This window comes from Apodemus sylvaticus, chromosome 11 (assembly GCF_947179515.1).
Source record: "Apodemus sylvaticus chromosome 11, mApoSyl1.1, whole genome shotgun sequence".
Taxonomy (NCBI): Eukaryota; Metazoa; Chordata; class Mammalia; order Rodentia; family Muridae; genus Apodemus; species Apodemus sylvaticus.
Genome location: NC_067482.1, coordinates 60,531,087 through 60,546,487, shown reverse-complemented (window position 1 = coordinate 60,546,487; position 15,401 = coordinate 60,531,087). Strand labels below are relative to the sequence as shown.

Sequence of the window (15,401 nt, the reverse complement as noted above, 5' to 3'; positions counted from 1 at the left end):
TCACTTCTCGGACTGAACTAGGTAAGGCTCAGGACACAACTGCTTTTGCCTGAGGAACCCTCCTACGTGCCCTTGGTGACATTCTAGCTGATACACTGTTGCATCTTTCCTCTCATATTTTACTTCACACCTGGATGGAGCAGGGGATACAGTAGAGTTTACTTTTAATCTGGATTTCCAGAAAACTGAGCAGGAAGGCAACTTCAAACATCTACCTGGAATGGCCTTGCATCTTTGTTCATCAGTGAACTTGACTAACTCTGTGGGGGAAAACTACTATGAATCATTCTTTTTTATCAGTTGTTACATTTTGAATAATCCACTTTTCACTCAGAATGTTAATGGAGAAATCAGAAATTTATATAAACTAAAATCTCAAAAATATTTATCCATTTCCTTTAATATCAACATCTTCTGTCATCAAGACAGAACATTTTTTATTACACTCTGAGCTACACTATAAAAAGGAAGAAGGTACTTAAAGTGCCTATTTCCAAATAAAAGCCTCTAAATTCCAAACTGTGCACTTGGTCACAGCAGAAAATGAATGGTTTTGACTATAAATTCCAAGAACAGAGCATTTGACCTGGCTATCTCCTCAGTGAGGTTTTCCCTTCCATATTTCAAAGGCCACTCTAAGTTATCTGGGCAGAACAGGATGCGTTAGCTCTGGTTTCTCTGTTATGGCCAACATAACCTTAAGCCACACAAAGCTGGCTCTTCTGCTCCTACCGCTCAAGCCCCTTAGGATATTAAAGCCAAGAGCTTAATTGTGTTGGATTTTTTTAAGGGGATTTTTCTTTTATTTCTAGGTTTTACTATTTAAGAAAATGAGGTATCGTCTTGAGGGCTGTTGCTTGAACAAAAGTGCCTTGGTCCTATTCATTATCCGAACTCACTTCTCAGCTTTCAGTGATGTAATTACCATTGACTCTTTGGGAAACAATTTCATTTACAGCTATGCCTACTTAAATGGAACTTAGGTATTGATAATGAGTTTCATTTGGATTGAGAATCAGCTTAAATCCGTTGATAAAGCAAAGGAGAAAGTGAATGAATGGGTGTGAGTTTCAACTACTCCTGGTAGTTAATCTTTCAAAAGCTACTTCATCTTCCTGACTCTAATTATCTATGAGTACAGACAAAACCACGGACACTGACAAAACACTTTGTGTGGCCATTGAGATGAATGACTTAGAGCCTGGAAGAAATCGAGTCTGGGTCTGTAAAAGCTGGTAACCACTGCCTACACGGCTATCTCCACAGCCCACTGAGTCTGCACGCAGGAACCCTCCAGCTTGAAAGTGGTACGCCGTAAGCTCAATTACAAGTCAGCTGTTGGAATTAAGAATGTCTTTCCTGGTAGGAAGAACACTGTGAATGGCAATTACCTTACAAGGCAGGACCGCCAGAAGAGCACTGACTGTGCGCTGCAAGGCGAACAGGCTAGGGCAAAGCCTGGCACAATTACCAGTAATTAAGTTAAATGCTACTGAACAGGATTATTAAACTTTTAGACGGCGGTACTTGAGACATTATTTAGGATAAGGAACTAAGTAAGCAAGGGCCTAAAGTTTTCTGAGGCACCTTCAGAACACTGTCAGGAAACTGTCTTTAGCTGACAGTTAAGCTCCTTTGGCCTTTATCTCAGCATGGCGGTGTTATAAATATTAACCTTTCTGCTACCCAAGCAGCTTCCCACACGAGGAAGAGATAACGCGTGGTGATAGGAGGAAGTTGGAAGGAAAAACACAGATGTGAGCCTCAGTGGCTGGGAGGGATGGGGAGAACTTGGCCCTGCTCCGAACTTGGGACAGGTAGAACTTTAGCATTAATTGTTCATTTATCTTATCATGAGTCCTTTTCCTTTACCCCACTACTTCTCTCTAAAAGTATTTTCATCCCCTCTTAAAGAGGCTCAGTAAACCAGAGACCTAAGTCCCTGTCTGACAGCCAATCATTCCTGACTCTGCCCACATTGTATAGCACATGAGGGCTAACAAATCAAATTTTCCCTCTTTAGTATGTTTTTTTTCACACAAGTCCAGCCTAAGAACTTGGGAGGTCACGTCTTCCCATCTACAGCTCTGGGCGTGCATCGAGAGTTCTGCCACAGAAGTGGGTGTGTAAGCAGTCAGAGCCAGCAAGTGTCTTTACAAAGAACACCATGTAGCTGTGCTGTGGTCCATGTGGCTTTAGTTCTTTCACTTTCTAAATGTGAGACACTGTGGCAACAGGTTAGCTTTCAGGGTAATAAAACCAACTCTTAAGGCTTTGAAGTAAAGGTACACAAGGAAACGGCAAGCCACTGCATCAATAATAGAGAGCCTGGATTTCTGGAATTCAAAAGAAGAGTTTGACTGGAGTCTGAGCTTGAGGACTGTCTGTCTCTACAGGAGTTATGGCTACAGAGCTGACGTGGTAATGAGATTGTTAGTACAAGACAGATACCCAAAGCATCCTGACAGAACACTTAGCTCCTCTCTGCTCTGGCAGGGACCTGCCCAGATGAGCCTCTTTTGTCAGGCTGGAGTTCACTGCCAAATATAAAGGGAAAAGTTTGGACTGGCAAGCAAGCAATTCAAAACTCACAATCTCTTCAGAGAAGACAGTCCCCAAAAGGCACCTGGGGCTATCCTACTAATAAGGTTGTTCCGGAGGTCCCTGTGAAAGCAGAAAAAAGAGTCAGTCAGTCGACAGTCACCACATCATCAGATATTTCAGCATATCACACTTACCTGTGTATGGGAGAAAATCCAAAGCAAAGAAGGTTACTATAAGATCTCCCCTCCCTGAGTAACAAATTGTCAATTAAAAGTTAAGAAATCTGACCTCAAAGTTTTTTTGTTTCAGCAACAAAAGCAGATGTCATAAAAGGTTACAGGGTCCTAATCATCCTGAAAATTCAGTCAGTTTAAAACAGACGTATTATTTCTTTTGTTTTAATTCCTTTTGCCATTTTTATGTATGTGTGGTGTGCATTTGTGTGGTATGCACTGTTTATAAGCATGTTTGCATGCAGGGAGAGAGCATATATATGTGGCTGCATGTGCAAATGCGTATGTGTGAGGCCAAGGTTGGTATCAGGAATCATGCTCAATAGCACTTCCCTTACTCACTGAGGAAGGGTCTCACACACCCAGAGCTTGATGATGGTCTTGCTATTCAGGCTTCTCTGGACATCTCCTGTCTCATCCTCCCTAGACTGGAATCTCACGCAGGTCACCATGCCTGCCAGGCATTTATATAGAGTATATTCTAGGTGATAGAAACTCTGGTCCTCACTCTTGCAAAGCTAGTACTTTAACCACTAAGCCAGCTTTCCAGGACTACACACCCATTATGTCTATAATTTCCTCCTTAGCATGCTATATTTTTATGTGTGTATATATCTCACACATATAATATATATTACATCAGTGGTTGTGCCTATCGCAAACATCATCAAATTGAATTCTTCCAAAAATTACCTTTAAATATGTACTCTAAAAGTCATGTGATTTGTTTTTTCCCTCCTTGGGATTCTATAGTGACGTTCTCCATAAAGCGGTGTTATAAATAAATGCATTATACATCACAATATATAGCCCCAAAGCAGAAAAACAGGAAGCCTGTATCTCCTTTCATTCTCTTCTCCTTCTCAAGCAGCTGGGTATTTCCATGCCAGTATCGAGCACAGCAAGGCATCGGGGAGTGTCCCAGTCATGTCTTCTGCCCCAACTTCTTACAGAGGGTCAGGCCTCTAAAGACATTCCTTCAAGCATGAGCTAGACCTCTGCAAAAGCCAGCACTTCCACCAATTGTTCAGTAGCACATTCCTTCCAGTAGGTGCTCCACCCAGATGCCTAAGTAAACCTGTGCGCCAGGACCAACTTCAAATTCATGTCCACTGAGGCAGTGTCCTCTGGCCCTGTCTGTATGGATGCCCACAAATAAATGCAAAGTCCATAAGCTTCTCTTCTTCCAAAGTCTATCTCTAATGTGGCAACCTTGACATACACAGCCAACTCAAGTCTTCTGTGCTACACATGGGTTGGTGGCATATACAGTAATGGCCAAACAACATAAATGGCAAGAGGAATACTCACCAACCTAGAACGATAGGTAACTCTGAATTCCAGAGTCCCTTCCATTTATTTCATCTGGGATTTGAGAGGCCATCATAGATGTAGATCCTGGACTTTAACAACACCTGTTCCTACAACATGAGGGTGGCCTGCATCCTGGGTATCTAAAACAATGGTTCTATAAAGACACTCAAGCCTATGCTCATGAAGTCTCTGCGACTTAGACACAGTCTCCAGGTAGCTTTCTCAAACCCACTGCAGCTCGGATTTCATCAGACTCCCTGTCTACTTAAGTTCAAGAAGATACTCCAAAGAACGTGTCTTAGGAAGTTAAGCAAAGATCCTGGGTTTTCTTGCATCTCATCTGACAGGCACACTTCACATTATTGCCCTCCCAGATAAATAACTGTGTGCAGTGGGGCTCATACATGCTTTTCTATCTGTTTTTTGTTTTGTTTTGTTTTTGTTTTTGTTTTCTTTTAAAAGCTTACTCTAATTACCAAAATAATAAAACTACAAGACAGAGGCTGCGCTCTGGAAGGTCGCCTGAGAAAATTCACATACGCATTCTGGTGAAGCTGGACTCCGCTCATCTGTGGTCCTCCAGACCATTCCAATCTCACTTTTATGACTCCTGTCTGCATCGTGGCGTCCACTGAGTTCTGGTATGTTTCCTTGAGTGTTGGTTGTGGTTTGAAAAGAAAATGTCCCCCACGGGCTCCTGTATTACACACTTGCTCTCTAGTTGGTGCTGCTACTTTTTACAAGTTGTAGACACTCTGGGAGCGGCAGCCTCCCTGGTGGGAGGAGCTCACTTAGTGTGGGCCAGGAAGGTAAACAGCTAGCCTCTAGCCCTTCCCTTCACTACTTCCTATCTGCCATGATGTGAGCTACTTTTGCATACCCACCCAACTTGTATTTGGACTGAAATGGGACAGAAATCAATCTTTCTTCCTCATAAACCCTCATGGACAAAAACGACGAAAATGTGGTCAAGTTCTTGATGTCAGGACTTAAGCACATTTTTCATGCAGTAGGAATTCATTAAAGGCACTAAATAAATTTATACCTAGAGCAATTGAAAAATTGATAACCAAACTCGCCATGAAGTTGGTCATCATTAAATCAAGGTGCTTGAGGTAATATTCTTTCAACCTCACTGGATGTTTGAAAATGAAGTTGAAAAATAAATTATTGTATATGATAATAACATCTCAAGTCACACGGGTCCTGTTCAACCCCTACAGCATTATCTGAGCACAGATGTTAACACAGTCTCCACAGTATCCTATCTCCGCAGCTACTCTCCATCACTACTGATCTTCCTGAGCAGAATTTTGATCAGGCTTTCTGTTAAAACCTCCAAAAGTTCCCATTAGTTGAGGAGGAAAAAAGAAGGCAAAGTCTTTAGAGCAACTGGCAAAGATCCCTGAGCCCTGACCCTGTCTATCTCTCCTACACTCCAGCCTTCCCACTTTCCATGCCAGACATGTAGTCACTGGTGGAAAGCCTCTCTGGCACAACAGAGGCACTGGTTTCTGTCCCCAACATCAAGACCTGCAAGAGCATATTCTACTGGGCTTAGGGAAATGAGATACTCAATCTACAGAGGGTGAGGGGCACAGACAGATGAATGGATAAACAATAGAGTAAAGCTGAAAGACAGCTACAGTAGCAACCTCTACCTACCTACCCAAATATCAGTCAACTACAGAAAGCCACAAAAGCCACCCAGCCACTCACCAAGCCAGACAGTCTGTAGAACGTGGATCTCACAAAATGTTATTAACACTTCTCAGAGATGACAGTGTCTTGCTATCTGTTATTGACTTCCAAGAGATGCTTCAAATGTGTACATGATGTAAAAGCATATACCAATGAGGAGAGGTAGTAAACTGATAATCATTGTTAAATTGCTGAATGGGAGTAAATTCCTGATTTGGGAGATAACATGGTCTTTTCAGTCATATGCAAGCTTTCTTTTTTAAAAAAAACTGGATATTTCCTTTATTTACATTTCAGTTGTTTCCCCCTTTCCAGTCTCCCCTTGGGAAACCCCCTATCCCATCCTCCCTCCCCCTGCTTCTAGAGGGTGTTCCCTCATCTACCCAGCTACTCCGGTCTTAATACCCAGGCATTCCTCTACACTGGGGCATCAAACACCCCCAGGCCCAGGGGCCTCTCCTCCGCTGATGTCCAACAAGGCCATCCTCAGCTTTTATAATGAGACTTTTTCTGTGCCCTAACTTGCTTAAGTTTGTAAGATCTCAATAGAAGGCACATAAGTCAGCAGCCCTAACTTTTCTATATCTTATCTCTCCACTCTCCAGATGACCACCAGTGTCCACCTCAAAGAGGTAAGTGTTTGAGTATAAACAATCCCTACTTTTCATTTATTTTCTACAAACTAAAAAAAAAAAAAAGTCTCTGCAAATAGAAATATATAACATCAGCCCTATTCTTTAAAGCATAAGTTTCCCTTCTCAGATTCCAAACAGCTTTAACAAGAGAAACTGATTTCTCTACAGCAGTTCATAAATCTGTGGTCAGTGATAAACTGTGTGTGATTCTACAAAATACCTCTCATGAATAACTGAGCAGTGTAATATGATTTAAAGATACACTTTTTCTTTAATAATAAAGAATTCTTGACATATTATATAATATTTAATAATAGCCATATTAATCAGACACTGCCAAAAATATTTATAGTCAGGCCCTTGAATTTAATATTTCTCTCCCCAACAATGCAAAGTGTGTCTAGTGCACAGAAGTCCAACTTTAGAATGCACTGCTGAATCAGAATGCACTGGGCCATAAAAGTCTACCTGAAAGGAAGCACAGACCTGCTTGTCCACACGGAGTGCCTGGTCCCACTGTGGAAGGTCACCCCTCAGGCTGAGGTGTGGCAACAGAGGGCCCCAGCTAGTGCCACTGTTTTAGGAGGATGAGAAAGCTCTGTAGTGGGAGGCATGGCTAACTGAGATGTGTGACTGTAGGGGACGTTGCGGGGCTGGCCTTTCAGCTAGCCAGCTTCAGGTGGAACACTCCACTTCCTGCCTGTCATCACCATGGGACAACATCATCACTGTATGAGGAGATAACAGGTGCTCCTGCCTCCCAGCCTATCCTGGCTTCCATGACCTCTCTGCCTTGGAGAACAGTAAACCAACACAAATCTCTCTACGACCTTCTAGGCAGCAACAGAAAAGTCCTTGTGGTGGCCAGAATTAGAAATATCCTCCACAGTCCGGGGCATTTGACCACTTGATTCCCAGGTGGTGGTACTGTTTCGGGGAAGTCTAGGTGGTGTGTGGCCCTGCTGAGGAAGCATGGCACCGAGGAGTGTGTTGACAGCGAAAAGTCCCACCCACGTCCAGGTTGTTCTCACCGCTTCACACTGTGGTGGAGATGTGAGCCGCCAGTTCCCTGCTTCTGTGACTAACCCAGCCTCTTGCTGGCGATATTCTCAGCCACAGCTCTCATCCACATGCCACCCTTTACATAAATAAAATCTTCTCAAAAATGCTGTGGTCATAGTGTCTTATTGTGAAAACAGAAAAACTGCCAAGGTGTTTGGTAAAAGCACTGCCTTCTTTAGGGGATGAGATGTCTTTAAATACAAACGTCCCAGCCTTGCCTCCACTGAGTGTGGCAGCCCACACTGCCATCCCAGCACTCAGAGGCAGGACACTCTTTGCAAGTTCAAGGCCGGGACTCCGTAATGAATCCATGTCTCAAGTAACAACAAATGCGGTAAACAAATGTAATAGTATTAATAAAACCAGCATCTCACATTAAAAGACACAAAGAAGCAGAGGAGATGTGGCTGGTTCCATACACCTCTCAGAGCCACTGCTCTCCACAATGGAAGTACATAATCCTTATTCATAAGGTGGTATCGCAGGTGCCCAAATCCCTCTCAGCACAACCATGAAAGAAAGAACAAAAGAACAGACACTGCGCTCTTATCTCCTTAGAAACTAAGAACTCTTTCCCCAAAGCCCTCCATCTATTAGAGCTAAAGACACTGCCATAAGCTGAAACTTGAGTTAGTTACTCAAGTGGCCCCAGCACTGGGGATGAACCACACTAGTCAGCAGGAAACCCTAAGCTTAGTCTTCAGTAGAAGCAGATTCTTTTCTCTCATAAGAGCCTGGTGGTATTTTGGAATTCAGGTATTAAAAAGGCTAAAAAACCCTTAATATATCTTAATACACCCACAATGGCAACTTAAGTTATTTCAACTATGTATAGAGATTTATTATCAACAAAAGGCAGAAAATATGGCCAAAGACAAAGCAAGTTAAAAACTATGTGGAAGAAAGGCATAATTCCTAGTGCAGCACTGAGTGTCACCCATGCTAGCTCGTGTTCACAGTGTCCATCAGCTACCACACGAAGCCAAGCACTGTCTCTACAACAGACACCACTGATAAACCACAAGTGCCTGTGCCCTTCCTCCGACCCTGGGATCCTCCACCGCCAGCTCGGCATATACTAAATGCCCAGCGTTGTGCTGCATGCCGGGATATCTGCTGACAACACTGGTTTGCAGGAAGAACAGCTGATGGGGAGATGCCCCACACCCCACTCTGTGAACTGCTCCCAGCAGGACAGGCTCCTTCTTTTTCTCCTGACATCTAGAAAATGTATTCCCAAGCCTCTGGCACATCTCCACTCAACCAAACTGATCCAAATATCCATTCCTGGAGCAACCACAGACAATGTACCGAGGATTAGTCTCAGCACAGTCAGGCCTGGAGTTGAGGATGCAGGTAACTTCCCCTAGACTTGTGGACTGCGAGGATCATGACAGGAATAACTCAATACAAACAAACACACAAAATGTGCATACTAAGTCCTGAAGCACCAAGAAAACTTTTATTTTATTCATCTATACATGTTTGTAGCCTTTCTGCATGTTCACATGCTTTGTACATGTATGCATAAAGTATGTAAATGTACTACTATAAAATTATCTGGATATCAATAATATACACACATAACTTAAAGTCATGTAGCAAAATGAAAAGCACGGGGCCATGCCGACAAGGACCCTAAACTCAGGTGGGAGACGCCTAAGCGACACTTCAGCAGCCTAAGCAATCAGGTGTCGCTCTCGGAAGTCTGATTGCAGAAGCCCCCGGATGAATGGTGAGGACAGAGCTAGGTACAAAAAAGTCAGAATTATGAGATGAGCAGAGAATCAAAACCTAGATTAGACTGAAATGTTCACATATGATGTGGCTTCCTAATGTGCTTCCAAGTTCGACTGTAAATGGACACCTACCAATACAATTTTAAACATGACCTTGATATACCATTCAGAACACATGTAAACAGCATATCCATTCCTAAAATCCACCCAAAACAACTGTCTGTAACACATTAGCTCATGAGAAAACTTCCAAGTAAAAAAATATTATATTCCAAGGTACTAAAGAAAACACCAGTTTACCTAAGCGATACTCCTTGATATATTTGCCTTCTATATATCTATTTGCCTTATAATAGGGCACATATCATTTTAGGACATTTCAGAACATCTGTGCTGAGTGAGTGGTCAGCTGAGTCCACGGCTTGTTAGTAAACAGCTTTTCTGGAAGTGATGTGCACAGATCCCGTCATTTCCTTTGCTCTGTCATGTCAGTAAGGACTGGCTCATCACTGCTGGATCTCTTGATCACTTCACAGCAGAGCACAGACACTGACCAAAAATGGGAAGCCCACATGAGCTGGATCGCTATCTGGCTCTTCCCAGGAAGTGTACTGACCTCTGAATCCATAATTGCTTCTCTTTTAAACATCACTTCCTGAACTTTTGCATAATAAAATGTTAGCGAAAACTAATTTTAATTAAAATTGTTGGCAGTTCCATTGGCAGGTTTACAATGAAAACATATTATCTAAATCAGGAAAAATGGCCATGAGGGAATACTCACAGTCTTTCAAGGAGACTTAACCCAGAAAATGAGCCATTCTTCAGCTCAGATATCTTGTTGTTGCTCAAAATCCTAAAAATGACAAGAAAAAATACATATGTAACTTGTCTAGCATATTCCATCGATGTCAACGTACCTGAGCTCATGTTGTTCAAACATAGAAGGAATTCTCAGAAATCATTAACCAGAGTTGTTAGGCACTTCAGAATAATGTAGTTTCTTTCCCAAAATAGCTTCCATATCTTGTCCCATCTTAAATCATTCTCATCATATTTAGATTAAAAACATTACAAAAGAGAAAAATGAACTGACAATAGCTATAGGTTCAATACAGGGTAAAGCTGGCCACCACGTACTGATTCACTAAGTCAGCTCAGGAACTGAAATACCAATGTTGCAACTAGAAACTTAATAAAAAAACATGACACATGACCCCCAAAAATACCAACCTAACAAAGAAATATATTGTAGATACTGTGTGGAGACTGCTGGGTCTTCCCTGCAGTTTAACAATATGCAAATGCACTAGCTCTATGTGTGTGTCTGTGTGTGTGTGTAGTGTGTGTGTGTGTGTGTGTGTGTGTGTGTGTAAATGCACACATATGCATGGCCTGCTTTTCCTGAAACCAGTGACATACAGGGTAGCTCTAACATCGTGGCTTATCATTCCAGTAGAGTGCTCATTAAAAACCAAACTAAAACCACAGAGGGGGATGCCCCTGACAGGATTCCCCACAAAAAAAGACTTGCATGTCTTTTCTATTCCTTCCTTTCTACAGTCTAGAACTTTTTACAGTGTTAAGCACCTGATCATCAACAAGGTGAAAACAACCTGCTTCACGAGGGTGGGAACATGAAGAGGAGGGAAACGAAGAACTCAGAGACAAGAACTAAGTGGACAGCCAGACGACATTTGCAAACAGCAGCAGACATGAAGACTTTATTCTCACCTATATGTATGTTTGTGTGTCTGTGGTTATGCACAGCGTACGTGAAGGTGCCCTCAGGGGCCAGGAGAGGGAGCTAGCTCTCATGGGGCTGTAGTTCACAGGCAGCTGTAAGCCACCTGACAGTGGTGCTGGCAACTGAACTCAGGTCCTCTGCAAGAGAGCGCAGCTCCATCAGCCAGAGTTTGAACCTAAGCAATGTCCTCCCTGCCCACAGTTCTCAATATGCAACCAGGTTGGTTAAGAGTCACACAACTATCATTTGGGACAGAAAACTACCTCACACATGATGTTGCTGCTCAGGAGCAGCCTTTGGACAGGTAGGACAGCCATTACATGGAGACACAAAGACTAACAGGGACCTCTGCAAGGCAAGAGTGTGGGTGTTCATCTCTGTGTACAACACGACTTCCTCATTAACATAACAAGTAAAAAGGCAAACCAGCTGTCATGGACTCTGACAGGGAGAGCTGGTAGAGTGGAGAAATGCGACCCCTGTTCTGTGATAAATACAGCCGAGTAGCTACTGCGGTGTGCCAGAGAGCTCTGAGTGACACTTGCCCCACTCAGGCCCCGCTCTACCACTTTTAAGTTGTCCTGCTCTCCAGCAGGTCTCACCGGCTCTCTGTAAGACTTCCCTGACTCAAAGATGTGAAGAGTAAGAGCCACCTCAGAAACACTAACAGGAACATTTAGAAGGAATGGCACACTCAGTGAGCAGCCACCAAGATACAGGATTTGTTTTCCTGATTCTGAATGTGTGTATGCCCTCCCTCAATTCAGTGTCTGTGCAGCCAATGTATACCTTGCAACCGAAGTATCTCATTAGGTAGTGTTCTATCCTGCTTCATGGTATCACTGAATCAAAGACAGCGCCAAAGAGTAGGGAAGAGAGGAAAAAACAAGGTGCAAAAGCAATGTCACTAAAATACAGCAGTGTTTTCTTCATTGAAACTGACAATGATCTTTCAAAGAAATGAAAGTAGTTGTTTCAGGCCAGAGAAACTGAGACATGTGTACGGCTCCCAGCGTCTCTGCCGGCAGGTTTGTCCAGCAGCCAGGAACGCAGAGCAAGAGTCCCAGCCCTCATTACCCTGGTCAGACAGAGCCTGCACTCACAGTCACCAAATATGGCATAATACCAAGTTCACCCTGACCCTGACACCACAATTTCAACATGATACACAACAGACAAATGCTCGAGGATACTGACAGGCCAAGGTCAGAGGACAAATATAATCCACGGCAGGTTTACACATCCAGTAAAGTTCTACCTACGGGAAAGGATATGATCACATTAATTAAAAGCAAACAACAAAATTAATACCATGGATAGAAAAGCATCTATGTGTAGCAACAAATAAGCAACAGAAACAGGAGACCCAGAAGGCTGTCAATGCTACCATGGTGAGGCAGCTGACATGCACTTGTCTTTGTCTATAATTCATGTTTTAAGTTCTGAAATATCTTATACTCCAGGTGTACCCTGCCCCTGGTAGTAAACATATGATTCTTATGAATTTTTACTTTAAATTGAGTTAATTTTGAATATATGTATATTCCCAGAGGTAAGAGCTAAAACAAATCCACAGTGATTTGAGCACTGTGTTTATTTACTTATTTTGTTTGTTTGTTTTTGATCAAACAATACTCACAGAGCAACCAACAACTTAATGTTGTCACCTTAAGTAGAGAGAACAGTCATGTTTAGAGCCCTGGTACTAACAGAGACTCTACAAAGTGTGTCAGTCACTTCACTTTTTAAGTGGCCCTCAGCATCCTTAAGACTAAAAAGGAGAATATTACATCAGAATAATTACCAAGATCACTCTCGGATTCTTTTAATTTTCTACACTGATTCATGTTCTAATAGGCAAAGCTGCTACGTTTGACAATGGCTAAGAATATGTAAGCATTAACCCAAAAATCTATAGGAAAATATAAACTGTACCCAGCTCAGAGACTTAAGATGCCATTTCTGAGTGAAGAATGAAACTCAGCTATGGAAGAAACTTGCACAGGACTGGTGGGCACCGACTGAATGGCTCTGCCTGTGATTTGGTGTAGCTTCAGCAATGGGACTGTCATTTCCTCAGTCATAAAGGCTTTACTGCAATAAATGATAGGTTTTATTGAGGAAAGTAAAAAGGAAGGCATTTCATCACACTTAAAAAGTTATAACTGTAACCTTAAAATATAGTTTACAACCTCAAGTTAATATATTCCATCTACACATTACTGGATGTGTTTAAGGATTTTGTGCAGGAAAACAGGATCGGAAGGAATAAATCTACACTGCAGACAGCTTTTATACTCAATTTTGAAATGGGGGGCTGTGGAACCAGCAGGTGCTTAATATCATATATCACGATGAACCTAAAACCCATTCATAATCAATATTTTTGCTGACACCTTTGAAATTTCAAACTCAGCCAGAGTTATAGAGCTTATATAGACCCATTTCTGTTCTATACTAATGATATGAACAAGATGCGATCTATAGACGAGCTGAATGCTATTCAAGCGCCAGCTCTTTGATTCAGAAACTGTATGGTTGAGTCTGACACCCACTATCATTTCACACGGGACCAACTTAGTGTGCGGCGCCATCTCCACAAAGATGAAAAAGGAACAAGACTTCAATGCAGACGGGTTTTTAAAAATCACAAGCAAATGGAACGTATGGATTAGAAGTCCTCTGCTACTTGCTGTTATTAGACCCAGAACATATCAGAACCCTGAGAGCTGTCAATAGAAACCACTTCCTGGATGTCAGGAGTCACTAAAAGACTTTCTTTTTGAAAGGAACTTGAAAATATACTTTTAAGAGCACTAACTACTCATGTCAACTTCAGGAATGTAATTTGGGATGTTGACTGCTGGAGACAAAATCCAGGTAATCAATCCCTTGGGTCAGGGAAGCAGATCGAGTGACAGCTGTGCTGCTAAGTTTTAATTGTCAACTTGACCTATGATCACCTGAGCAGCCTCAGTGGGGGTGGGGAGGGGGAGACTGCCTTAGCTAGGATTTCTCTGCTATGAAGAGACACCACGGCCACAGCAACTCTTATAAAGGAAAACATTTCCTTGAAGCTGGCTTTCAGTTTCAAAGGCTTAGTTCTTTTTTGTCATGGTGGGAAGCATGGCAGCATGCAGAGATGGTGCTGCAGAGGAAGCTTCGAGATCTGCATCTGGATAGGCTGACAACAGGAAGTGAATGGACACGCTGCCTCCAGCAACACCACACCTACTCCAACAAGGCCACACCTCCTGAGTGCCACTTCCTGTGAATCTATGGGTAGCTGGCATTTTCTTTCACACCACCACAGGGATCGTCTACATTAGGCTGGTACATGGAGATGTCTGTAGGGGGTGTCTTACGTTGACTGATTTGAGAAGACCCAGTCTACTGTGAGCTATACCATTCCCTAGCTGTATATCCTGATCTGGATGAGCATGGAGAAATCAAGCTAAACACAGGCAAGCAGAAGGCACTCTTCTCTGTCCTTGACTCTGGATGCCCCATGGCTAGCTGTCTGACGTTCCTGCTTGGACATCCCTGTGATGTTGGACTGTAACCTGGAAGAGTACACTGCAGTGAGTCCCTTTCCTCTAGTTGATTTTTTTGCCAAAGTGTTTTACACAGTGCTAGATGTGTATGAAACTAGAACAGATGGGATGGGATGGAAGATGTCTGTCTACCTGGCACCTAGGAGGGGCCTCACTCAGGACCTGGGAAAGGGTGGACATATGCAGAATACGCAGAGAGGATCGCAGGAAGCTGAAATCAGACTGCAACAGAAAAACCAGCAAAGACTGAAGTGATCACTCAATGTACATAAACCCAAACCCAAACATAATATAAAAGGGCCTGTAGCCTCAGTAACGTGGGCAGCTGAGAGAGGATGATTGATCATTTGAGGCCAGAAACTCAAGGACAAAGTGAGAGCCATGTCTCCTTAAAAATAAGAGAAACAAAGGATCAGGACTTTATTGATGATTGTGCATCCCCAATCAGAAGAGAATATAGGCTTCATCAAGACACTGTAAGGCACTTATCGCAGTGGGAAGATATAATCTGTTCTGGGAGAAACAACCACTCACATTTTTATCATGAGTGAGCACAACAACCCCTTTGGAAGGAAAACATACCAATGAAAACACTTTGATTGTATCTTTGAAAAACCATCCATAGGTAAAATATATTACATGCTACATGTCACATAATTATATGGATATAGCAAAATTATCATCATACAACTAGTAAAAGCTAATTACTAAATATGCTATGGGTTCCAATAATGTTTTTTTTTCCTGTCTACCAAATGCATATTAAGATGATCAAGTATTGCAGTTTCAAGAAGACAGAACTCCTTAAATAGTCACATGGCTCAAAGCATGGGATCTAGGGTGTAATTTGCTTGATAGAGTTCTTGCCTATC

The 15,401-nt window shown here is 42.5% G+C and overlaps 1 protein-coding gene across 1 annotated transcript in view; it reads right to left on the bottom strand.

Annotated features, from left to right (window-relative positions):
* Adgra3 (adhesion G protein-coupled receptor A3) overlaps positions 1–15,401 on the bottom strand; it is a 98,917-nt gene that overhangs the window by 57,161 nt on the left and 26,355 nt on the right. The window contains exons 2-3 of the mRNA XM_052199702.1: positions 10,013–10,084; positions 2,593–2,664 (exon numbers count right to left, since the gene is read on the bottom strand). Coding sequence (XP_052055662.1) covers positions 2,593–2,664; positions 10,013–10,084 — 144 coding nt within the window. The remainder of the gene's footprint in view (positions 1–2,592; positions 2,665–10,012; positions 10,085–15,401) is intronic.